Below are 27,104 nucleotides of genomic sequence, written 5' to 3' on the forward strand. Positions count from 1 at the left end.
ATACACATTCATGTTGAATCTGGGTCAATCAAATGTTAGCACTGACATCGTAATAGATTGTTATTGAATTCTTGAAAATGACACATTTAAAATGGATAGATTCGTGTAAAGTAATGGTACTGCTTGAAGTCACGCCTGTTAATGATTATGCTAAGCTTGTTTTTGAAATTGTCTCTCTCTGCTTGTCTCCTACTTGCATCTCTGTGGATGTATTCATTAACTATGGTGCGTAAAACGATAAGAGTTTTCTAAGGGTAGCAAAGCTCTGTTTTGGACTTCTGGTGAATGCGTGTTCACAATTTACAATTTAGTAGACTTTGACTCCAACAGTGGGGTTGAGCCAGCCTCTGAAGTGAACAAGCATTGAATGTGATTACGTACACGATTTACCTGTAAATGCAAGCGGGATCGTAGCAGATTTCCCATGTAATGGTGAGAAATTGACAGTCAACTGCACAAATAGCAATGTAGATTCTACGATCGATTTTTATTTGATTTTTATTTGTTATTAATTTATTTTTTATTAATTTATTATTATTATTTTTTTTTTTGGGGGGGTGGGATGGGGTTAAAGCGCATAGAAACACTTTGTGTATGTATGAAGTGCTATGTATATAAATGTTGTATGTTATAGTATTAACATTATTATCATACTTTCTTCTCCTTTCTAATTTACAGGACATCTCAAAGAGGTTATCCTTGCCAGCTGACATGAGGTTGTCAGATCAGTTCCTAGAGAAATATAGTCTTAGTCCTCCGTTTGAGAAGATGAGCAGACGGTCAAGAAGAACTTCACTGGTAGGTTATCTTTTTTTTTTATTCCTTCAAAAGGTTTGGCTTCTTCTTGTCCACAGATATACATTGATTTTGAGACCTCAAATTCTAAATCCTGAGGTCTCGAAATCAAATTTGTGGAAAAATACTTCTTTCTTAAAAACTACGTCATTTCAGAGGGAGCCGTTTCTCACAGTGTTTTATACTATCAACCTCTCCCCATTACTCGTATACCAAGTGAGATTTTTTTTATAATAATAATTTTGAGTAATTACCAATAGTGTCCACTGCCTTAAAGTGTAAAATTACTTCTTTCTCGTAAACTACATTACTTCAGAGGGAGCCAATTGATTCTCACAATGTTTCATACTATCAACAGCTCTCCATTGGTTGTTACCAAGTAAGTTTTGATGCTAACAATTATTTATAATAATTACCAATAGTGTCCAGGGCCTTTAATAGGTCCAGCTATAAGGGTCTTAAAATAGTGCAACATTCATTGGAGCTGTACGATACAGCTTCTCCTGGGGCGAATCCCCTGTTGGTCTCTACATCCTCTCCTCACTGTTTTCTCTTCCGTCAACAAACATGTCCATCTAGATTAGCTTTTCCTTTGATGGAGAAAGCTAATTGAGAGGAATATTTTTTTCGGGGAGGCTAGAAAGAAGATCTGGCTGACATTTGGGGGCTGATTACCGTTGTGTTAAGCCGGTCCATGTTTGCTACGGGAAAAAACATCACAGCTGTATAGTCCTTAAAGGCACTGGACACCTTTGATAAGTGTCAAAGACCAGTATTCTCACTTAGAGATATTGGTAGGCTCGTCTACAAAGTCCCTTGAAAGGCTTGTTGTCATAGCCTAGTTGTCAAGCCCACTGGACTCAAGCTAGGGTCTTTCTAAACAGCCCCTGAGTGTGGGTTTGAGTCTCGGTCGTGACAATTGTATCATTAACGGCACTGGACACCTTTGGTACATATAATTGTCAAAGAACAGTATTCTCACTTGTTGTATCCCAACATTATGCATAAAATAACAAACCTGTGAAAATATGGGCGTAATCTCCAGAAGACAATCAGAGCATACTGATCGAAACGTTGAAACCAATGGTTCTTTTCAGAACCACCCCCAACTTATTTAGAGACAGTCATCACATGGTAATACCGCAAACCTTTCCATATATTGTATTTTCACCATGCAACGTTTCAAATCCTACTTATTAGAACCTAATTGGTCATCGAAAATGCAAGAAAATAATGAAAAAAGAAGAAGAAAAAAAAAAAAAAAAAAAAACCCACGCTTTTGTTTCGTCACTTTGTGTGCTTTCAGATGCCTACATGTAATCAAAGGCTTCAGGCCTGGAGTCTTTTAATATTTGACTGAAAATAATTACCTCTTACTATGTTCAGAGGGAGTTGTTTCTCACAATGTTTTATATTGTCAACATCTCTCAATTACTCGTTACTAAGTAAGTTTTAATGCTAATAACTATATTGACTAATTACCAATTGAGTAGTGTCCAGTGTCGAGAAATAAGTAATTTCTCACTAAAATATTTGATTTTGATTTCGAGACCTCAGAATTTGATCCTGAACTTCGACTACCAATTGAGTTAAAATTTTCACAGTTTGTTATTTTGTGCATATCTATGTTGAGATACACCAAGTGAGAAGACGGGTCTTTGACAGTTACCAAAGGTGTACGGTGCCTTTAAAGAAGATTGGGTTATTGAGATCCAACAATCTTCGGAGGAGGGAGTTAGTACGTCAACAAGACAAAAAAACAAAAACATTCAGACGTTGTTTTTGTTTGTTGAAAAGGAGTAGTCGACAGCTGCTAGTTTGGGAAAGAATTAAAGATGAGGGTTAAGATTTTTGATTTAAAGGGAACTTACACTATTGGTAATTGTCAAAGACCAGTGTTCTCACTTGGTGTATATCAACATATGCATAAAATAACAAACCTGTGAAAGTTTGAGCTCAATCGGTCATCGGAGTTGGGAGAAAATGATGAAAGAAAAAACACCCTTGTTGGACGAATTTGTGTGCTTTCAGATAGGAATAAAAGATTTCTAGCTAGAAGTATTTTATTATTTTAGTAAGAAACTACCTCTTTTTTGAAGAAGAAATACTTGTATGAAACTGAAGCATGTAGAGTTCAGGCATGGTCATAGATTTGTGAATACTCAACAAAATTATGACCATCAAAACTTATTTGGTGAGAAGCACTGCAGCTGTTTGGAAGTATAAACTATTTTGAGAAGGTATACCTTCTTTTAAAGGATTGGGGTTGATTTTGGAAGTACACAAAACACAGTGTCCACAGATTTACATTAAACTTACACAGTTTGAAGATAATGACAGTAGAATTAGAAAGCTTCCCTTAAAATATTACTTGCTGAGGTGCTGTACATTCTGAAAAACAAGTCACAAAAATTAGTTTTGCATGTTAAACGTATAACTGGTAATATACGTTTTACATGCTAAACTTACATGAAAATTATTTTGACAACATTGTTTTACTCATTTCTCAAGAACGGTGTAAGCTTAATGTAAATCTGTGAACATTGTGTTTTGTGTCCAATAAAAAGTACCCAAACCCTTTAATGGGAATCTTGTTTGCCAGGCTTGTTGTTTTTCTGTGTGAACACACCGTAAAACGTGATTATGAAAAAAATATCTGCCCGATTTGTCTTTGCAGTCTGAAATTGGGTTCGGCAAGATGGAAACTTACACCAAGCTGGATAAACTAGGCGAGGGTACTTATGCAACAGTATTTAAAGGAAGGAGCAGACTGACGGACAACCTGGTAGCTCTTAAAGAAATCCGTCTGGAACATGAAGAAGGGGCGCCTTGCACTGCAATAAGAGAAGGTAGGCAGGCCTCTATGCTTCATTTTTTGAAAGGGCAAGGGCACCAAGGCATTTTCTCCTGGTTTGATTGGTAAAAAGGAGTAGAAAAAGGTCGTATTTATTCACACATAGTCCCACATACCTTACAGGAAAATATTGAACGTTGAAGCACCTTGAGTGTCACCGAGTGGCGGATATAAGCGCTATATCAGAAGCCCCTACTATTATAATTATTTGATAGAAGCACATGCAAGCTTATCTCGATACTCTACCTGTTATATTCATAGCCCTAGAACCTGTTTTTTTCACTCCCACTGGGGAAATGTTCTTTCTCAGATCACAGTCAGTTTTCTCATCTTGAAATCAGAGATGAAGCGTGACACACGTTCCCTTCCCCAAAAGGTCATCACCGGTAGCATGCGTACATCTAAATACTGAATGGATACGCTTTGTTCGCCAGGGAGTTTATGACGCGCCTGGCCACTAGAGGCCGCCAGACTCACACATGATGGCCCTCTGTCCTTATCTAGAATAATTATGTACTGGTTTATACGTATACGCATCTACGTCAGACTTAACTGCAAATCTCCAGAACCATGAAGGCCATGTAAAGTGATGCGAGGCAGATCTCTGACGTAATTCACGAGCCTTGAAGTGTGACGTCATACGTTCTGGCTAAAGGTTGCACCGCACTAAATAAACTCCCGAAGAAGTCAATGCTAAATGCTAAATAATTAAAAAGTACTCAACATATATTTAAAGTCTCTCAGCCTCTTGGAAACTAATCAAAGATATTTTCTGACAACTAAGCTTCAGATTTCCTTTCAATTTTTGGCAGGCCAGCCGTTTCAAAATTTTGCCGATTACCCCAGAAGAAGAAAAAAAAAAAACTTTTAAAAAATAAGTTTGTTTTCTTCCCCCAAACTGATTTGCTGCCAGTTTTGTGGAACACTTATCCTCTTCCCAAGATGAGGAGGACCAACTTTCAAGCTTAAATTTATCCAGTCTCCTTATCAGTTAAAGCACAGAACCACCTGCCCCCCCTACACAATCTATTCATTGCATGACCCCCAAAATGTTTCCGCAATTCCTGTGCTTATGTAGGGAGGAAAACCCTGCTACAACAACTTCAATGTTAAAAATGTGGTTTGAATCCTAGAAGGTAATTGAGGCCTGATACTTTACAGAGGCCCCGAAGGCGATTGCCTCATTGCCCCTGGTCATTGCCTTGGTGTCGTTGCCTAGGGTACCATTTACTAAGGAGAAAATGCCTTGATGCCCTTGCCCTTTCAAAAAAAAAGCGTAACAGGCCTGGGACTTGTTGTTATTAATGCAGCGGGCCGTCGTCCAATCAAACTATGTAATTAAAATGTTTCTCGGTAACGATCACTCAAAGTCCGAAAGAGAACGGTGTATAAACAGTGGTGTATTTCCAAAATGTGTGCACGGCAGTCACGACCGACAGGTTCAGCATAAACCATCAATATTGTCTCATTATTTATCTGGGTCAGCTATCTGAGAAAAAAAAAGAGAGAAAAAAAAAAAAAAAAAAAAAAAAAATGATCAATTTGTTTTGTTGCTTCAAAGTGCAGTCGGTTCACTGTTGGTTTCTCCTGTGTAGGATCTGTCTGGTATGTAAATTGTCGGCTCCGCAATGGATTTTCTCTCTTTAGACATTAAATGTTGTGCCTGGAAATTTTTTGTTTGGGTGCGTGCATCATTGGTAAATCGTGTTTGCCACAGTGTGCTACACATGTCCACGCATGATAGCCTACTTAGCTGGAAGTTAAAACGGTTAGGCCTACAGACTGGACGGGGGTGTTGCGTTCTGATATTAAGACAGCGATGTTTGTAGGTTTTCATTTGGTCATATTGACCCCTTGCATGCGCGTCACACGCGGCGACTGATGGCACGCTAACCATGTTGGTGGGCAGTTAGGTTTACTTTTATTAACGCTAAAATGCACACTTCACTGCATAAAGCACGGCATAGAGTTATATATGAAAACGCACAGTGAAATTGCCCTATGGCGCATTCAAGATTTTTCTGATGATGACGTCAGGTGAAATGGGTCAATAAGGGAGGGTGAACCTTGGTAATTAATGACCATGAAAATTAACTTGGTAATGAGCAACGAAGAGCTGCTGATATTATAAAACATTGTTAGAAAGCAGGATAGGTCTTCTCAGAACAGAGTAGTCTCCCGAAAAACTACTCTGCGGTAGTAGAATATATTCTCTAAAGAACAAACTCTACCTGGCAAGTAGATACACTCATGGTGTTACCGCAAACCAAATATTGATAGTACTTCACCATGCAATGCCTCAAATCCAATTGTTAGAAACCTCACCTTTTTAGAGAAAGCTGAAGCCCTTATGCAATAAAGGTGTTTTTTCGTCATTGTTTTGCCGCAACTTCAATGAATAAGTGAGCCCAAGTTCTCACAGGTTTGTTATTTAATGCGTGGTGGGAGACACCAAGTGAGAATACTGGTCTTTTCCATGTACTTAAAGAACAACCTGCCTTTAAAGGTGTATTACACATCACCGGTTAGGATAAATAAAATAAAAAAATAAACTCATTGGTTAATTGGAGTCTGTAAGCTTACTGATTATGAAGATCATATTAGACAAATTTTTTCTTTGAAATATTTCCCTCTGAAATAGAAGTCATATTCAGGAACACCTTAGGCCTAACCGAATAAACTTTTTAAAATATGAAAAAAAAAACCAAAACCCCGCTGATTTTGGTTGTAGCAGTCAGTAAACACACACACTATCTGACCTTTGCATTCACATTTTACTTGCCACCCACCGAATGTAAATATTTAAACTTCCTTAGTGATCGAATATTAAGATTATTAGGTGATATTTTTTCTCCACAGTTCTACCTGATATTAACCTTTGAAATCAAATTACGCATAAAAAACGTTGTCGTACTACATCAAACTTTGCCATTAATCAGACTGAGGTTGAACGCTCCAAGTTGCTAGCTTTGACTCAAAGGCACTGGACACTATTTGTAATTAATCAAAATAATTGTTTGAATAAAAACTTGCTTGGTAATGAACAATTGAGAGCTGTTGATAGCATTGTGAGAAATGGATCCCTCTGAGGTAACAGAGACGTAACTTCTCAATTAATTATTTAAAAACTTCAGGCCTGAAGCCTTTTATTAATGCATCTGAGAGCACACTTTCTTTCATTATTTTCTTGCAACAACAATGACCAATTGAGTCCAAATGTTTAGAGATTCGTATTTTATGCATATGTTAGGATACACCAAGTACAATTTAAGAATACTGGTCTTTGACAATAAGCCATAATTGCGTGTTAAATTTGAATAGTGTCTATTACAATGACTTGTTTGGTTACAATGCACTCTTTACATTTGAACCTCCAGATGAGCAAACCCTGGTACCATTGTGTCATACACATCCATTCAGAATTGTGTATGGGTGTTCACCGTCTCTTACGTAACTACGCAAAAGCTTGCCCCTAATCACGTGGCGTAGCAATTGTCTCGATAGTCTGAGGAAATAATATTGAGTTAAAATGTAAGCGGTGCATCGTAACTACTTGTAAGCTAGTCATTGTACCAGACATTATTTAAATCTAACTCCTAATGGCTTATTACCAAAGGTGTCCAGTGCCTTTAACGAACATCCTCCATTACTGCAAGCTTGACATTATCGCAGTGGTTATCTTGCAATCCACACTGCCTGGGTGCATTATGGTGTATGGTAGCGTGTAATAGCGTGTCCATCTGAGGGAAAAGGGAATTGATGACTGACTGCAAGGAAATGTTTCAGCTTGCTCAACTCTGCGTACATATCAGTACTCTTAACCACACTAGCCAGCCTGGCGTTCAAAAACTGCTAGGGGCTGCTAAACACAATTTCTCAACTTGCCCTGTCATGCCTGTGGGATGCTAAAAGGTGTAACCTACATGTACTTACATGTACATGTTATACATGTAGATGGACATTTGCATCGGGGATAAAGAATGAGAAGTTAATGAGAAACCTATTTTGTGCTAATGATGACTGTCTAACTCTTATGTTTCTTGTATATCTTCTCTTGATTTATAGTTTCTTTATTGAAAGGCTTGAAGCACGCAAACATCGTGACGCTACATGACATCGTCCATACAGAAAAATCTCTCACACTAGTCTTTGAATATTTGGTAAGTATGTATTGAAGATTGAGGCCTTTTAGAACCAGTTTCATAGCACTGCTTCCCATAGAAATGAAGGCATGGTACTTCACACGGAGGCAACGAAGGCAAATGCCTCCATGCCCCCGGCCAACGCCCTGGTGCACCTGAAATGCTCCAGTAGCAATTTACATTTTCCTCAAAGGATGTCCGTTACCAAGGAGAAAATGCCTTGGTGCCATTGCCCTTTAAAAAACAAAGCATACCTGGGTCTTTTTTTTGGGGGGGGGGGGGTAGCTCCAAGGTACAAGTGAACCCGATCCACCGACTTCTATTAATCATGAATATATGAATGACGTCAAAGTGACCAGTAAAACACCAGCAGTTAGTGCAGGTGGCCCCTTTGTTCAAATTAAACAAAGATGACTGTACAGCAAAGTTAAGAATAGACAAGACGCCAGGTGGTAGGAAGCTCTAGTGACGGAAGTTCAAGTGCCATCGCGGGCGCCTAAGTTGTTATATGTAAACAGCTAATTGTCTAAAGTTGGCTGCAGGAAAAAAAGCGAAACTAAGCTAAAAATATTTACTAGCGGGGAAACCAACCGTAAACAACATATATCGTATTGCAATTTGGCTGGTAACCATTGGTGTTATTATTGTGCTTTAACAACATACATCATATTGCGTTTTGGCTGGTAACTGTTGGTGCTTATTATTGCGCTTATACCAGCCCCTGTTTTTTTGGTGTGTTCACAAATTGGAGAAACAAAAATGAAAATATAGACCATTGTGATCAAGAGCATTTGACTCAACAACAACTTGACTAATAGCTGTAGTTGTGGTTGGAATGGATTACGACATTTCTGCCCCCCATGGTCACTTTCTTTAGCTCTGGACATAAATGAATGTGACACTGTGGTGACAAACATTAAAGGCAGTGGGCACTGTTGGTAATTACTCAAAATAATAATTATTAGCAGATAACCTTACTTGGTAACGAGTAATGGGGAGAGGTTGATAGTATAAAACATTGTGAGAAACAGCTCCCTCTGAAGTAATGTAGTTTTCGAAAAAGAAGTAATTTTCCACGAATTTGATTTTGAGACCTCAGATTTAGAATTTGAGGTCTCTAAATCAAGCATCAGAAAGCACACAACTTCGTGTGACAAGGGTATTTTTTCTTTTATTATTATCATGCAACTTCGATGATCGATTGACCTCAAATTTTCACAGGTTTGTTATGTTGAGTTACACCAAGTGAGAAGACTGGTCTTTGACAATTACCAATAGTGTCCATTGTCTTTAAACAGGGGCTCCAAGGTCACATTCAGTTTTGTGATGTCTTCATTTTGAAATAATATCTACATTGATACAGTGTCAGTAACACTTCTCAGATTCAAATTTTGGGGAATAAAAATGATATACTTTTCATAATCACTATACTTCAAAGTGAAATGATTCTCAAAATGCTATACACCATGTACACTATCAAAAGTTGCATTTACTTTTAACCAAGTAAGTTTTTAATTGCCACTAATTTTAAGTGTCATTATTACCGGGCGTATACATTCCATTTAAAGATACACAAATGTGGCAAATTTAACAGTTTCCTAACAACAAATTACAGATTTACCGATAAATATTATAAAAGGGATCAAAGACACTTGATGTTATATCCAAGAAAATTATGACCAACAACACAATGTACATGTTTTCTGTATTTGTAAACATGAGCTTACTGATTTTAATCTATTTTCTCCAGCGACAGACTTGACTTATTAATGAGAAACGTGGATAAATTATTCATTGTGTGCGAGACATGTGGAGCATGTCAAAGAGCACAATGGGTGACATCAATTTCTTTTAACAACCGATCTCCCGCATGCTTTTAAATAATAACATGGCAGAGAATTACCTTTAATTAAAGGCACTGGACACACTTGGTAATTGTCAGAGACCAGTATTCTTATTTGGTGTATCCCAACATGCATTACATATGAATCTGTACAAATTTGGGGTCATTTGGTCATCGAAGTTGCAATAAATAATCAAAAGAAAAAACACAGTTGCTGCACAAAATGTCTGTGCTTACAGATACCTGAAGAAAAAAAAAGACTTCAGGCCTAAAGTCTTTTTCAAATTCAATGTTTTAGTGAGAAATCAAATTATGTTACATGTACTTTCAAGGGAGTCGTTTCTCACAAATAAACTATCAACATGTCTCCATGAAAAGTATATCTAACAGAAACAGGTTACCAGCCAAAATTACATATAAAAGTGTACTTTGTGACTGGTGCCCACTCAATATTTTGCTCAGCAAAGAAATTTGTCAAGCAGATTTTTTCCCTGCGAAACAGCTTAATGAAAAGAATTAGTTAACGGGAACAGCTTGCCAGCCAAAATTACTTTAAGTTAACATTATTGTGACTGGTGCCCCACTCGATTGTTGTATCATGTCTAGGAAACTCACGTGTTAAATGCCTAATCATTTGTCCATCATGATCATCGTATTCACATAATACTACATTTAACAGTTTCAAAATGGTGGGGATGTAGTGTTATGCTATTTGCAACAAAGGCGATTGCCTCCCGGCCCCTTGGTCATTGCCTTGGTTCCCCAGGAAATGCTGAGACAGTAGAAAATTACTCATATAGGTGCGCTTTACCAAGGAGAAAATGCCTTGGTGCCCTTACCCTTTCAAAAAACGAAGCGGACAGGCTTGGTTTTCTGCTGAACAGCTTAATGAAGTTGAGCCCTGATTGTCAACGTGGGAATACATGACTGCTCTGAGTCTACACACAGTCCGTAAACACCGTTAACACTTGTGCGTGCCATCTTCATGTCAAAAACACATGCATGACTGCGTTATCAATAACACACACACTGTACGGATTGCTACGCTTGCCGACTCCATATGCTCTGTGCTGACAGCCCCCACTTATCCACGCATTAGAATTGTTGAGGGATAATGCAAAATTGATCATACTCTTTATACAAAATTGTTTGTTGTAGGAAGTATTATTTTCTTCATTGACAGGCCTGTGAAATCTCCGCTTTAAAGCGGATTTCCGCTCTTTTTATTTTTCCCAGTCTGCATTTTTCTTGGGTTCCGCTTTTTCCTCGTTTTTACATCCGAAATAGATCGTCAAAAGCAGCATGTACCTGGAATCAGGAAGCACTTTAATTGCGATTTGATTTTGACATGTGAGTCGGGGGCTAGACCCAGTACAATGCTCTGTGTTGGTCTTTCATTGGAGCCGTTGTTGTTAATTTTCCATTTAGCACGATGTCTATTTTACATGTACTTCAATGTCATTGTTCCATTGCACCAATAGAGGGCTTTACTAAAAAGCCAACACCTTGAGACAAGATTAGGCACACATGGTTTTCCCCCAAACGTATTTTTTTGCGACAAGTAAAGTATATGGCAGTCGTCGACGAGAACTAATCGCGCTTGTGGATTTATTCCTAAAGGAATGCTACAAAAGTATCTTGAAAATGATGATGTACAACACATTGTTACATGTAAGAATTGTGCCCTAAATTTCTGTGAATGTGTTGTCTACGCTTCAGTTTTTAATTAAAGCCTTTTATTACGTTCGTAGTGTTGGCCCAAAATCCGGACAACAATTTTCCGTGTTTTTTTTCATGACCCGCTCACAGGCCTGATTGAACGCCCCCTCCTTCTGAAGCAAATGAAAACATGGCCATGGATATTAAGTAGGATTTGAAACTTGGTTTGGAGTAGACTTAGGTGAGGTTTGCGGTAGCACCATGGCTATAGACCTTTGTCACGCTGTTACCATCTTGGTCATGTTCCCTGTTTCCAATAACAGTAATGACTGCTAACATTCATTGTGCAAACAAGGCACCAGACTATAATTTCGTCCAGCCTCAGTTTGGTTACAATGAGTTGGAATGGAGTAAAATCAAGATGGCCACACCGTGATAAAGGTCTATACATGTATCTCTTTTGTGCTGTTTGTTCTGAGAAGAACTGATGGTTGACAACCCAATGTTTCGATCAGTATACTCTGATGGTCTTCAGGAGAGAGGTTGAGTTGTTGCCCACCGGTTATTTTTCAGAGCCAACACTACTCAAAAAAAGATATACACATAGTGCTACCGTAAACCTCACCTAATTGGGCATGAATTTTTTACAAACATAAGGATCACTTCAATGATTTTTCTCTCACTACGTAAAAAATATATTAAACAAATAATAAAATTAAAACATCCCCAAACCCGACTGAATTCATGAGATGAGAAATGACTGTAACTGATTTTCCGTTCAGCATTGAGATCATAATTTAAAGCTAAACTCATTGGAATGTTACAATGCGCCCAACATCCTCTTTGCTGAGTTGTTTGTCAAATTACGCTCTATTTATAAAGTAGGACGGCGGCAGTGTGGCATTGCTGCCTCTGACATTCAAATTTGTCAGTGTCTAATGGGAGTGTTTCATTGAAAAGCTTGATTCAAAATGCAATGTCACTTTGTGAGAATGAAAGCATCAGTCTGTACACGTCTGCTGTTATAATTCAATTAATTTTGAATTTGTACAAACTGTACATGTGTCTTGAGTTATCATGGTTTAACTGTGGATTTGTGATGATCTACCTATGTATGGAAACTGTCAAAGACCAGTCTTCTCACTTGGTATATCTCAACATATTCATAAAATAACGAACCTGTGAAAATTTGTACTCAATTGGGCGTCGAAGTTACGAGAGAATCAGAAAGAAAAAACACCCTTGTCGCTCAAGTTGTGTGCTTTCAGATGCTTGAATTCAAGACCTCAGCTGAGGTCTTGAAATCAATTCAAATTTTAGAGGGAAATTACTTCTTTCTCACAAACCTTGTCACTTCAGAGGGAGCCGTTTCTCACAATGTTTTATACTATCAACAGCTCTCAACAGTGATGTGGTTGTGAGTCTTTACTTTACTCTGTTATAAACTCTTTCGTAAATGCCCTTTTGTTTTAAAGCACAATAAAGTTGGAAAATCTGTCACTCAATGGTTGTGTGTACACGCGTGTGCTGGAAGTTTTTGTTTACTACTGGTGCGGTACGTATTGATTGCTTTACGCAAAAATTAACACCACGCGTAGGCTCCCCCTGCATCACGCCGTTGTTCAAACACTTCTTTCTGTTTTGGTAATGCCCTCTCGACCAATCAGAATGGATAAATTTTCCTGGGTATTTATGATGATAGATTAAAGCCTGGTCCATACTTCCTGCGAGTGGGAATGCAAAGCGAATTTCTGGCGTCAGAACTTCGCAACAGTTGAATCTGTGTGTCAGTCCTTACAGGATAATAAATACAATTGATATAAGAGATGTTAAATTTGCAAGAATATTATTTTTTAAAATTTCTTTTTTACCCGTACACCGATGTGTGTTGGCATTGTTTACTCAGTATCTTCCCGAGTCCTGTGAAAAAAATATCACAGGCATATTACTCGGGTGGGATTCGAACCCACAACCCTTGCAATTCTAGAGGAGTGTCTTACCAACTAGACTATCAAAGTTACCCGGTAGCTAGAGGCAGCTCGAATCCTATGTTTTGGCAGCGGGTACTGCAACGATATAAGAGATGTTAAATTTGCATTGGGAAAAAGAATATTAATACAATTTATGTAAGCTGTTTATTTGTTTGTTTGTTTGTTTGTTTGTTTTTTAGGAGAGAGATCTGAAACAGTACATGGACGATTGTGGTAGCATCATGAGCATGAACAACGTTAAGGTAAATTTCCTCTATATTCTGCATTTAAACATTTCAAGTTTCATTATCTTTGCGAGAAATGTCTTCGTCTTTGCTTTGAACCGGGTATAATGTTTTTACTAATTAGGGTCAAACTTCATAGAGATGCTTAAAGACACTGGACGCCTTTGGTAATTGTCACTGGGTGTATCTCAACATACATGTATGCACAAAATAACAAACCTGTACAAATTTGAACTCGATTGGTCATCCAAGTTGCGAGATATAATGGAAGAAAAATTACCCTTGTCACATGAAGTTGTGTGCTTTCAGATGCATGATTTTGAGACCTCAAAATTAAATTCTGAGGTCTCATAATATCAAATACCAATATTTTAGTGGAAAGTTACTCCTTTCTCAAAAACTATGTTACTTCAGAGGGAGCCGTTTATCACAATGTTTCATACTATCAACCTCTCCCCATTACTCATTAACAAGTAAGTTATTATGCTAACAATTATTTTGAGTAATTACCAATATTGGCCAGTGCCTTTAAGCAGCCAATGTGGCTTAATTAGTTTCTGCTAAGCAAATATCAGCAGGATACCAGTCACTTTTATTGCATTTGCGATGTTTGTACACGTATGTAGATTGTTTCTTTTTGGCTGGTACTCTTATGCTGGTAAGCATATTTTTGCTGTGCTTAGCTGCTTTTGCACTATGAAATTGGGCCTTGGTATTACGTTCTTTTGCTATTGGGGTCCAATTTTATAGCTGCTTAAGTACAAAAAAGCTAAGTACAGCAACATTAAATGCTTACTAGACTAAGTTAGCCAAAATACAATGACACATGTGCATTTTGTGACTGATATCCTGCCCATTTTTGCTTAGCAGGAAATTCTTATGGAATTTCTTTGTCAGACTCTGAGCCAGATGTGTATGATTATTATCCTTCTTTTGGGTCGGGGTGAATATAAATAGAATCTTAATCTAAATTTTCACACATTTTTTTTGGAGTCTTCGACACCTTTGGTCTCACCTCACCCTAGTATAAGGTCGGAATGGACTGTGACGGCCAAATTTAAAATGTATGCTGACGGCTAGATAATTAATTTTTCTAGGTGGTTGGGAGATGGGGGTGGGGATGGAAGATCAATCATTCAGAATCCATTGAATGACCTACATTGAACATGAAATGAATCATACTCCAGTTGAATAAATTATCTTCGCTGGACCGTTAAAATAACCCCACACGTTTCTAACGTAGCGCGATTCAGGTTTTTCCTGTTCGTTTCATTTCCCTGATTGCTAAAGAAGTTCAGTCTGTCAAAAACTGAACTGACGAGACTGGGGTAAGGGATATTTATGGTGTCACATTAATTAAAATTATTCTTTAGTTTTGAAAATGATTTGACAACAAAAATATCTTGTTCAGTTAGGGTGGTACTGAAAAGAACCATTGGTTTCAACATGACGTTTCGATCAGTATGCTCTGATCGTCTCCTGGAGATAGCTTAAAGTTGGTTTTATCCTCTTAAATCTTGACCGATTTGTGAGATGTCAAAGTCCAGTGGGGAAAAAACAACCAGACTATAATAGGCTTGGGATTCAAATCCCTCCCTAAAAGAGTAAAGACTTAAACCTTGCATGGCCGTTGCCATTTTATTGCACAACCACGACACTGCCGGTTTTAAACGGATACTTAAAGGCACTTGACACTTTTGGTAATTACTCAAAATAATTGTTAGCTTAAAAACTTACTTGGTAACAAGCAATGGAAAGCTGTTGATGGTATAAAACATTGTGAAAAAACGACTCCATCTGAAGTAACGTAGTTTTTGAGAAAGAGGTAATTTCTCACTAAAATAATAAAAGACTTTGGTCCAGAAGCCTTTTATTCATATCTGAAAGCTAAATATTCTGTACAACAAGGGTGTTTTTTCTTTCATCATTTTCTTGCAACTTCGATGACCAATTGAGCCCAAATTTCCACAGGCTTGTTATTTCATGCATATATGTTGGGATACACCAAGTGAGAATACTGGTCTTTGACAACTACCAAGCATGTTCAGTGCCTTTAAAATCAGTTCATACTTTCTGCGAATGCGATACAGAATTTGAAGTCAGGGCCCTGTGTTTCGCTGTAAATGTTTTGCAGGAGTTGCCCACAGCTCAACTCTTCGGAATGAATGGTTGCGAATTCGTATCGCATTCGCCTTAGCTTAAAATATTTACATTCTAAAACCTTGCTGACACGAGTCAAAAGTAATTACTTTTACTGCTTGCAAGCGTGATGTTTCTTGACAGCACGTTTTATCCTCCTATCCCCAGCGGGTGAAACAAAAACCACATACCCTACTCAAACATCCAAAATGTTGTTCTTGCCTTAAAACAAAACAAAAAGGAAATTAACTTCACAAAGAGCCCCGCTCTCCTCAGCAGGCAATATTATACATCTGTTTTTCTTATCGTTCCACCCTGCAGTTATTTTTATTTCAACTCCTACGAGGCCTCGAGTATTGTCACAAGCGTCAAGTCCTTCACAGAGATCTTAAACCACAGAATCTACTCATCAACGACAACGGCGAACTCAAGTTGGCAGATTTTGGTAAGGTTCGCCCCCCCCCCCCCCCCAAAAAAAAAAAAAAAAAAAAAAAAATCAGAATATTTTAGTTCTCTCAGCAGGCCTGTATGCTTGCTTAGGGCAAGTGCACCAAGGCAATTTTCCATTGGTAAAGGGCACCCCATCGAGTAAATTGTAAATATCTACTGTAGCCCTTAAACTGATATTCAATCAAAATGTCATTGATTTATTTAAAACATGTTTTGACTCAAAATAAAGAATTTTTTTTTTTCCTGGCCATTTTCCTCAACTGCTTAGATTTCAGTTTCAACATTTTTTGTGTTTAATTCTCAAGGCTGTTCTGAAATGTCATCCAGTATCCTTTGATAATCTTGACAGATCTCCGTTGCGCAAGGATCCTGTCCGAATCAAGGACATTAAGAAAGCAATCTGTTCCCAATTTAATACTCAAAATTTGAAGTTGGTCTTTGTCACTTCAGTCCAATTAGGTGTAGATTTTTTCGCGAACATAAATGCGTTAAGGTTTATCACAGCACTGGTTGTTATGGAAACCTGCGATTTGATAAGAACACTGAAGCATTTCTGTAAGTGATCCTAGGTTTGCGCTGAAAATGTTTCAATCTGTCAGCTTTTGCCTTGCCCAGGCTGTTGTAAAAGGCCTCAGAAGTCATCACGTAACTCTTCCCCAGTTTCTCAATTTGACTTATTCAGCGGCCAAATAGACACAAACATTTTCCAGTTGTTTGTTTCTGTTTCGGTTGTACATTTGCTTTAGATAGCTGCTACTAATAATAATGCTACTCCCTGGCAGTAGAATAAAAAGCCCGACCTAGTCCCCAAAGAGCAAGAAAATCTACACAGCAAAGTAGATTTACACATGGTGTTACCACAAACTGAAATTTAATCCAATAATAATATCAGTTCTTTTGTAGCGCTTTCACACCTTAGGGCGTCTTAAAGCGCTCATTATAATTTTTTTCTAAAAGGAATGTGAAGCTTTGTTTGAAATATAAGACCCAGAAACGTACTTCCTCTGAAGTATTATGTAGTTTTCGAGAAAGAGGTAATTTACCACAAATTGATTTTGAGACCATAGATTTAGAATTCGAGTTCTCGTAATCAAGCATATAAAGCACACAACCTCGTGTGACAAGGGTGTTTTTTCCTTCTTTTATTATTATCTCGCAACTCTGACGACCAATTGAGTTCAACTTTTCACAGGTTTGTTACTTTATGCATATGTTGAGAAACACCAACTGTGAAGGCTAGTCTTTGACAATCACCAAGAGTGTCCAGTGTCTTTAAGATTGGAGCCTCCTCAGGTTTACACACTGTAGTCTTATGCAGGGCACGTATCAACTAATAAGGTACGCAAGGTGCTTGAGCAAACTTTTTATGACAGGTTTTTGAAAGTTTTGAATTATGAGACAGGTTTATGTAGCACCTTATAAGTGTTAACAGGGTGCTGTGGCACATTCAGCAGCCACTGCCAGAAACACCAGGGGCAAACCTCCTTGTCTTAGCATTAAGTGGAACTGTGTTATTTTATGTGCATTACACAAAACACGGGACCTTTGGTTTCAACCAATTGCCACCAACAAATCTTTTATTATATCCAATAATTTAACAAACGAAAGAATACATAACACATACATGTACTTGCATTCTTTTTGCAATGTTTTGTTGTGTGACCATTGCTATTATATACTTTTGATTTTTAAAAAATTTGTTCAAGGGGTGTAGAACAATTACCTGCATTCTAGAAGCTTCTCTGAATTCGGAAAAGTATCCAAGAGGCTAGATTGTTCAACATCTTGAATGTAGAAATCTCAAGGAGGTTGGGCAATTTTTCTCCAGTGATAGCAGTATCCACAGGGAAATCTTCAATCGAGTCCTAGCCTTTGCACTATAACATTTAAACCTTAAGATTAATCCTAAGTTGGGATTGCAATAATCCTAGCGTTTCTTGAAATCGCTTAGTGGGCTACCGGCTAGACAACCACCCCCCCCCCCCCCCAAAAAAAAGTCAGTATTTTCATAACGTCTCTTTGCAATTACACAAAAACAAGGGGAGTTTGGGAACAAGCAACTCTCCAGGTATCCACTGCTTCATCCATTAAAACATTCTGTCCAGGTGCTCTAGACACCCCCCCCCCCTCCAAAAAAAAAGGGGGACGGAAATCATCTTACTTAGAGCTGTCACTTTTCTTGCAATTTCAATCCAAGCCACGTCTTGGCAAACAAGCCTTATTCATTTCCCAAGGCGGGTCCAAGTTCAGTTTGTTGACAGTTCAATGTCTATAGACCATCGGCATTACATGTGAACCACATTGAAGCCACTCCGAGTACCCGAATAGACTGGTGCTTACAATGTGCTGACCCAGTTCTAAGCAATCAATGGCTAATGCCCCCGGGGAGCTAGACAATTGTACCTGAGCCCAATGAAAGAGGGTCATTGTATTCTTTGAGATGCAAGTGGCTTATGAGTGGCATTTAATTGGTTGAGATATTGACATTACAACAAATGAGCATTGAATTTCACTGTAGATACAGATATTGATTGTTAAGTTGTGCCCAGGGTCCAATTTAATAGAGCTGCTTAAGCACAAAAAGCAGCTAAGCACAACAAAATGATGCTCACCAGAATAAGGTTACCAACCAAACTACCATGCCACATTTGCAATTTGTGACTGGTATCCTGCTCATTTATGCTTAGCAGAAAATTATTGAGCATGAAATTGGGCCCTTGTCAATAAGCCTGTTTAGTTATTGTGAAAAATAGGGGAAAGTCTCAAAATTACCCCTTTTTTTTTTATGTTGACAAAGTCTCGGGCGTTTGTTTATTTTACCTCAATTTTAATTATGTCTTTCTCGCGGCCGTCAAAAACAGTTTAAAACACGTATGTGAAATCTCCGCTTTAAAGCGGATATCCTTTTAAAAATTTTTACATTTTACATTTCTGTTTGTTTTTGTCTTTTTCCTTCTTTTTTTGTAACCCCCCCCCCCTTTAAATAAGCTTTGCATGCCTTATATAAGCTTGGCAACAATATGTACAACTAGTTACTGGATTAAATGGGGTGCCCCGATTCGAACAGCTCGCTCTATGTTACAAGATCATTTTTACATCATGTACATGTAGGCCTAGAGTGTTTCATCTCTTTGTTTTTAAGGTCCACTCACAGGCCTGTTTGAAGGTAGGGTCATACATGTAGGTTGGTGTTTGTCAATGTAATGCTGATTTAAAGGCAAAAGTAGCTAGAAAGAAAAGTCACTTGTGGAAGTTTCAACTGAAAACAGTATCAACTTGCTTTTCCCGAAAACATTGAATCCATTCATGCTTAGCGATGGTGACAGCGGGTACTAACCGCAGGTCTGGCCAAAGCATTTACGAACGCACGCATCCACAGAAATCTGATAAACGATTCACGAATGAATCGTTTTCCAGATTCTCTTGCAGCCTTTGATAATAAAAGCTATTTTTTTTTTAGCGAGGATTCCATTCAAAGTAATATGGTTTTATAATAGATGTTAAATTTGCATCAGGGATAAAGAATATTAATTTTGGTTTTTACCCTTATATTATGGTTTAGATCATTTTTGAGAAGACTGGTCTTTGACAATGACCAAAGGTGTCCAGTAAGACTGGTCTTTGTCAATGACCAAAGGTGTCCAGTGTCTTGAAATTTTGTTGTAACCACCAAATTCATTTTAATTTTTAAAGGTTTTTATATAAACAGCTTTCTGAAATATGACTTCATTCCAGAGGGTAATATTCCACAGAAAAAAAATGGTTCTTAAAAAAAAATGAACTGTAAGCTTTGGGACTAAATTTAAATAATTAAGTTTTTTTATCCTGGTATTGTACCTCTCAAAATCAAGCATCTGAAAGCACACCACTTTGTGTGACAAGGGTGTTTTTTCTTTCATTATTATCTCGCAACTTTGACAACCAATTGAGCTCAAATTTTCACAGGTTTGTTATTTTATGTATTATGTTATTATGTTGAGATACAACAAGTGAGAAGACTGGTCTTTAATAATCAGCCAAAGTTGTCCAGTGTCTTTATATTTTGTTGTAACCAGTTTTTTTTAGTTTTTTTTTGTATACAGCTTTCTGAAATATGACTTCATTCCAAGCTTTAGGACCAAATTTGAATAATATTTTTTTTTTATCCTTGCATACATCATCATGTAGTACCATTAATTGAAATATTACTAGACTTTTCACAAGCAAACGGGCTGCACTCTGTTTATTGGAGCGAGCATTATTGGATAAACAAGTAGTTCCCCTGAAGACGAGCAGATTATACTATTCAAAACGTTGAGACCAAACCGGCTCTTTCCAAAGCCAACAGTCCCTCCATAGAGGTTTTACACATGGTTGTACCCGCAAGTCTACTATTCATTATATTCATAGCTACTCTTAAACAAGTAGTTGTTTTGAATGCATTCAAATTATCACCGGTAAATAAACAGTGTTTTTGTTTTCTCAAATCCGCATTATCACATAATCAAGTGGGAATTTTCAGCATAATGCGAAGCTTCACCAACGTTCAAACGTTATTAAGTCGCAAAATGAAATCTCATGGGAGATTGGCTTGCGGGAGAATACTGACTTTGAGTCAGAAAGAGCAGGAAGTACACTACAGTAATGAAGTGAATAGGTAAACTATGCGCATAATTTACAGCGGAACCAACCAATACATGTAAATGCAGCACTTTATTATACTGTTAAGTAAGCTGCAGTTGATTATTATTCGTCATTTTCATTCTTTATTTTGCAAAAGTGATGTTTTACTGATCACCGTGGAAAAGAAAAAAAATCATAATTATGATCGCTTTACGTTATAATAAGTGTTTTTTTACCATCACAAGTTGGGACGCAGACACGGACACCAATTTTCTTTTCTGTATTCCACAAGTATGCCTGTGATAACACTTAAAGGCACTGGACACTATTGGTAATAACTATTAGCATAAAAACTTTAAAAAAAAGAGTAATTTCTCACTAAAATATTTGAATTTGATTTTGAGGTTTCGAAATCAAGAATCTGAAATCACACAACTTCTTGTGACAAGGGTTATTCTCTCGCAACTTCGACGACCAATGGAGTTCAAATTTTCACAGGTTTGTTATTCCCTGGATATGTTGGGATACACCAAGTGAGAAGAATGGTCTTTGATAATTCCATATAAAGTATAAAAGACAATGGTTTTATAATGTCTCATTTCAAAACCTTGCGGAGCCAGCACCCCAGCAATGGCGGCATGGTGTACAGTGCTTGCGTGTATGAATCGATCTACTGCAAAGTAGGATTTATCAATACAAGATTCATATTGAATGAGTCCAATGTGTTTTTATTCGTAATGCATTGTTTGTAAAAAAAAAAATGGTTGCCGAAAAATACCTCTTATTGGTTATTGCATAGTCTGTTTTGTTCAGAACTATGGTAACAACGGAAAAAAGAATCTTGTATGTCTACTGCCGCCTCAAGGCCTAAACTCCCCAATTAGGACAGATTTGCTCGCCAGATTTCCAGCCTTTCTTCTTTTTTGAGTGGTGTCCTCGGTCAATGATGCTACGGCTGAGTTGTCCCCAGATCTCCCTGTCCCTCATAATAATAATAATATAATATCAAAGTCTTATGTAGCACACGTATCTACCAAACAAGGTACTCAAGGTACTGAGTATATACAAACTTTGAGAAAGATAGGTTACTGAAGTGATGAATTCTGATACCCATTTATTTAGCACCGTATAAGGGTTTACAAGGTGGTATGGCGCATACAGCAGCCACAGCAAGGAACACCGGGGCGAACCCCTTCTCTTTTCGATAAGTGGGTTCTTTTACATGCGTTACACAACACATGGGACCAACGGCTGTATGTCCCATCCGAGTGATGAAGCAATGGTTAAGTGTCATGCATGTAGATATTTCCCCAACTGTCACAAATCCAGTGACCCCTCTAAGTAGATCAACATAAGTCAGGTGACCTCGACCTCTTTGAGCTTGACCTTTACATGCAAATGTGACCTTTAACCTTTTAACCTTTTAATCTTTTGCAGGGTTGGCCAGAGCAAAGTCCGTCCCCAGCAAGACGTTTTCCAACGAGGTTGTCACTCTTTGGTATCGTCCACCTGATGTTCTCTTGGGAAGTACAGAGTATTCAACCTCCATTGACATGTGGTGAGTCTTTCAAACCTCTTTCATCGGTTACCATTGCTGAGGTCAATAGAGCCCTTGAATAACGCGAAACGGTTAAGAGCATCAAATTTAAGTTTGGTGGTAAACGCCCGGTTCATACTTCCTGCGAATGCGAAGCGAATTTGACGTCACAACCCTCCTTTCGCAGCGATATTCGCAAGTGAGTTGAGCACAATTTAACTCAGTGCGAATTTCATTGCCTATTTGTGACATCAACATTCGCTTTCGCATTCGCAGGAAGTATGAACCGGGCTTAAGTCATCGGAGTGTGGGTTCGACTCTCGGTCGTGACACTTTGTGTCCTCAAGCAAGATCTTTACTATAATTGCTTCTCTTTACCCAGGGGTATAAATGGGTACATGCCTGGATAGAGGTTGATATTGTTTGATTGAAAAATCCTTTGGAACAGCTAAGGGCTGTATACTCCAAAGGGAGCTGAGAAAGATTACAGGAATGTGACTGGCCCAATGACCAGGGCACTAATGTAAAGCCCATTCATACAGTTATAGTAAAAAGTTATAATTTAAATGCTAGTTATTATTATTAGAGAGGTTTCGAAAGCGTGCGGATACAGATAATCGTATCCGTTTCTCTACTCTTGATGTAATGAGTCAAAGTGTTTGAGGTTGCGGTTACACGGGAAACTCCCTCTGGGATGTTGTCCAAGTTATTTCTTCCTGGTTGGATGGAACTAAATTAGTCATAGAAAACCTCAACATTAATTTGGCTGGATAAAGGGGAAATAAAGGTCAAGTTCAAAGGCATTAAACAAATAAAATTTTAAAAAAGGTGTCACCTAGTGGTATCTTTTGTCATCTTCCACCTCCTATAGTTTTTTCCCTTCAACATTTGGTCTTTCTCGCCAAACAACATCTCAGTCTAGGTTGGCTTTACCTCATCTTGAACACTTTTCATCGAACCCGTTTTATTTGGCAGGGGTGTTGGCTGCATCTTCTACGAGATGGTATCAGGGCGACCCCTCTTCCCCGGCTCGACAGTCGAAGATGAGCTCCATCTGATCTGGAAGGTCCTAGGCACCCCGACTGAAGAGACATGGCCCGACATCTCATCAAACGAGGAGTTTCTCTCGTATAACTTCCACCAGTACCGACGGGAGCCCATCGTCAATCACGCCCCGCGGCTGGACGCAGACGGACAGTGTTTATTAAGTAAACTATTACAGGTGAATGCAACATTTTGTCTTTTTAAATCCTGCAATACATTTCTGATATATGAAACCAAAAAAGCCTCATTTAAGTGAAACTAATTATAAAAATCGCAAGCCCGAGGAAACCTGTAAACGAGGGTGAACGAGAATTACTTGGGTTAGCCACTGCTCTTCCACGATAAGTTTTTACGAGTATTACCAATCCTAGTACACAGGATCAACTGCTCTAACTGCCTGTCTACCTAACACCAAGAGGTATGAATACCTGCGAGGTAGGTGTACAAATATTAACTTGAAAACTGACTTGGTAATGAGCAATGGAGATCTGTTGATAGTATAAATTATTGTGAGAAACGGCTCCCTCTGAAGTAACATAGTTTTCGAGAAAAAGTAATTTTCCCACGAATTTGATTTTGAGACCTCAGAATTAGATTTTGAGGTCCGGAAATCAAGCATCTGAAAGCACACAACTTCGTGTGACAAGGGTGTTTTTTCTTCCATGGTTATCTCGCAACTCCGACGACCAATTGAGTTCAAAGTTTCACAGGTTTGTTATTTTGTGCATATGTTGAGAAACACCAAGTTAGAAGACTGGTTTTTGACTATTACCAATAGTGTCCAGTGTCTATAAGATCGCCACGGCAGCCTGTGGCTGTATACTCGCCAGGGAGCTGAGTAAGATTACAGAAATGTTATTTGTCCAATGACTAGTTGTTATCATTATTCTCCTTATTTGTTCCCACAGTACCAAGGCAAGAATAGAATATCTGGTCACAACGCTATGAGGCATCCATTCTTCAATGGCTTCGGCCCTCGAATCACGCAGCTAGGAGATGGTAAGATTACAACAAATTTCTTTAACCCCCCCCCCCCCCCCCCCCCCCCCCCCCCCCGGATCCGAAACAGACAATTGGCTAGAGTGGGGTTTTAACCTGCAACCTCCGGAATATCAGCGGAGCTGTCAAGAAGAGAAGGAAAAATAGCGCAAATCCCAATCTGTTCTTTATTTCTTTGTTCCACCCCAAATTTCTTCTTATGTGAGCTTTTGTCCTCTTGTCTTTTATCAGAGGAGTCAATCTTTGAGCTTGAGCAATGTAAATTGGAGAAAGACCCTGGAATCCGGTCTTCAGCTGTACCAGTGCAAGGTAAGTTGCTACCCATACTGTATCTAAGTGATACCCAGATCATACCAAAGTGGTACCATGCAGTTACCCATCTATTGCCAGACTGTACCCAGTTTGTACCCAGTTAGTGCCCAGTTATTATCTGGTACTAAGTTTGTAATCAACAACTGGCAAATACCAATCTAGCTACCACGATAGCATAGGTATCAAAATAGTACTCGGCGTACGCCCAATCAAACCACAGCCGATACTCGACTGTCACCCACAAGTTACCCATGTGCGTACCCAGATAGTACCCAGTTGGTGCCTACAGACCATGTTGCCATTGTTTACAGAGAGAGTGGCCTTGTGCATTCCATTGCATTTTATGGCAGGCAACATACTACACTCGTCAGTCATACGAGAAATGTTACATTTGGATGGCACATTGAATCAAGGATTGGGGAAAATACTAGCTGTAAAAGTGAAAGCTGAACAAGTTTTAAAATTTCACCCTTTTCTTCATATGACCAAGAATTGATGAAAAAAAATGCACATTGAAACCTCCATAAAATGCAAGTTACGTATTCCACCGCTGGGCTTTGTACAAATTGTGCCTGCTCAAAGTCCAGTCTCTTTGGCTCTTTTTGTAAGCATGTGATGTCACAGGTCACATTGGCTACTGATCTTTGCTATCCAAACATTGTATTTCTTTATAGATGATTTTCATAATTATTTTTAAAAAAATACTTTAGACAATAGTTGAAATTAGTTATCTGTTTTTGCAGTGTGCATAAATGTTTGAGCATGCAATTTTTTTTCCCTCCCCTCTTTTAGCGCATTTTATTTGCTTCTGATATAGAAATATCATTTTGCCTTTAAATTTTTTCCCCGCTGAAATGACGCATTGGAATAGCAACTAGTTTTGTTCATTTTCATGTTTACTTTTAAAGTTGTGGGAGTCACTTTGACCGCATTACTATTAAGTTTTTTGTAGACAACCAACCCCATACCCCAATAAGCCACAACTGTGGCACTTACGGGCACAACATCATGACATAGAGAATAGAGACATTGCACATTGTGCTTCGATGAGTGCGGTAAAATTGAGAAGCCATCAGTGCCCAAAGTCATGGCTCTGCTTACCACCGAATTCTGGGCCTGCGATCACCATTCTTAGCTTACTGGTCAAGTTAAGCGAAAGAATGTGCAAGTGAAGAATGCCTTGTAATATTATATGGAATAAGCAAGCAGACAAGCGGAAGTGCCATGCTAACCTGTGAAATACGTTTGACGTAAGGCAGAAATCCTTGCTTCCCTGAGAACCAATTCTGTACGGACAAACCGTACTGTAGAATTCTACCCCTCCAGTTTGTTTTCGTTCAAGAGATGCAAGCTAGCAGTGTTACAAATCTAATGGGCCCAATTTTTTAGAGCAACAAAGTTATGCTCACCATTCAAAATATCAGTCAAAAAGCGTTTGCTTATAGCGAAGTTGTTTCAGCAGTATTTTCTGCTTGAGCAGCTCTTCAAATTGGACCCCAATTAATTTAATTTTTTGTTCATTATGCAATGCTTGCCCTTTTCCTCTTTCTAGCTGTGCTGTTAAAGGGAAGGTACACATTTGGTAATTACTCAAAACAAATATTAACTTAAAAACTGACTTGGTAACGAGCATTGGAGAGCTGTTCATAGAATAAAACATTGTGGGAAACGACTCCCTCTGAAGTAACGTAGTTTTTGAGAAAGAGGTACTTTCTCACTAAAATACCTAACTGAAAGCACACAAATTTGTCCAACAAGGGTGTTTTTTCTTTCATCATTTTCTCACAACTTCGATGACCGATTGAGCCCAAAATTCAGGAGTTGTTATTTTAGGATGGGATACACACAAGGGAGAACACTGGTCTTTGACAATTACCAAACGTGTACAGTGCCTTTAAGGATTTGGTTTGCATGTTTAGGAGTCGAGCAGAAACAGTATGTTCATAGAGCTGTTATAAGCGCTGCTGCAATGTTTATGGGATTGTAGAACATTGGTTTTGGGACCAATCTTTGTGTCCGTTTGTTATGTTTTCAAGAAGTATAGTTTAGCTGTAGGATAATACACAGTCTGGCTTTCACTTACAATCTACTTGGATCGTTAAGTTGGATTTTGTTTTATACATACCTCTAAAAAACAAATTTACTTGATGCATATTTCCTTAATGTAAAGTGCACTTTAAAGGCACTGGGCACCTTTGGTGAATGTCAAAGACTAGTACTCTCACTTGGTCCCCACATATGCAAATACATTGTTGTAACAAATCTGTGAAAATTTGGACTCAATTGGTCATCGAAGTCGCAAGAGAATGATCAAAGAAAAAATACCCTTGTCGCACAAATTTGTGTGCTTTCAGATGCCCAGTAAAAGGTCTCAGGCCTGAAGTCGTTTAATATTTTATTGAGTAATTATCTCTTTCTCAAAAACTACGTTATTTCAGAGGGAGCCCGTTTCTCACATTTTGTTATATTATACTATCAACAGCTCTCTGTTGCTCGTTACAAAGTGAGCTTTT

At 38.3% G+C, this 27,104-nt stretch overlaps 1 protein-coding gene across 2 annotated transcripts in view; it reads left to right on the forward strand.

Annotated features, from left to right (window-relative positions):
* The window catches only part of LOC117304954 (cyclin-dependent kinase 17-like), a 73,090-nt gene that overhangs the window by 39,845 nt on the left and 6,141 nt on the right, over positions 1–27,104 (forward strand). For both annotated transcript variants that reach the window (XM_033789613.1, XM_033789621.1), the window contains exons 4-12: positions 679–798; positions 3,473–3,644; positions 7,715–7,809; positions 13,464–13,526; positions 15,969–16,092; positions 22,137–22,257; positions 23,212–23,458; positions 24,189–24,279; positions 24,511–24,588. In XM_033789613.1, the coding sequence (XP_033645504.1) occupies positions 679–798; positions 3,473–3,644; positions 7,715–7,809; positions 13,464–13,526; positions 15,969–16,092; positions 22,137–22,257; positions 23,212–23,458; positions 24,189–24,279; positions 24,511–24,588 (1,111 nt within the window). The remainder of the gene's footprint in view (positions 1–678; positions 799–3,472; positions 3,645–7,714; positions 7,810–13,463; positions 13,527–15,968; positions 16,093–22,136; positions 22,258–23,211; positions 23,459–24,188; positions 24,280–24,510; positions 24,589–27,104) is intronic.

Source organism: Asterias rubens, chromosome 2, assembly GCF_902459465.1.
Source record: "Asterias rubens chromosome 2, eAstRub1.3, whole genome shotgun sequence".
Classification (NCBI taxonomy): domain Eukaryota; kingdom Metazoa; phylum Echinodermata; class Asteroidea; order Forcipulatida; family Asteriidae; genus Asterias; species Asterias rubens.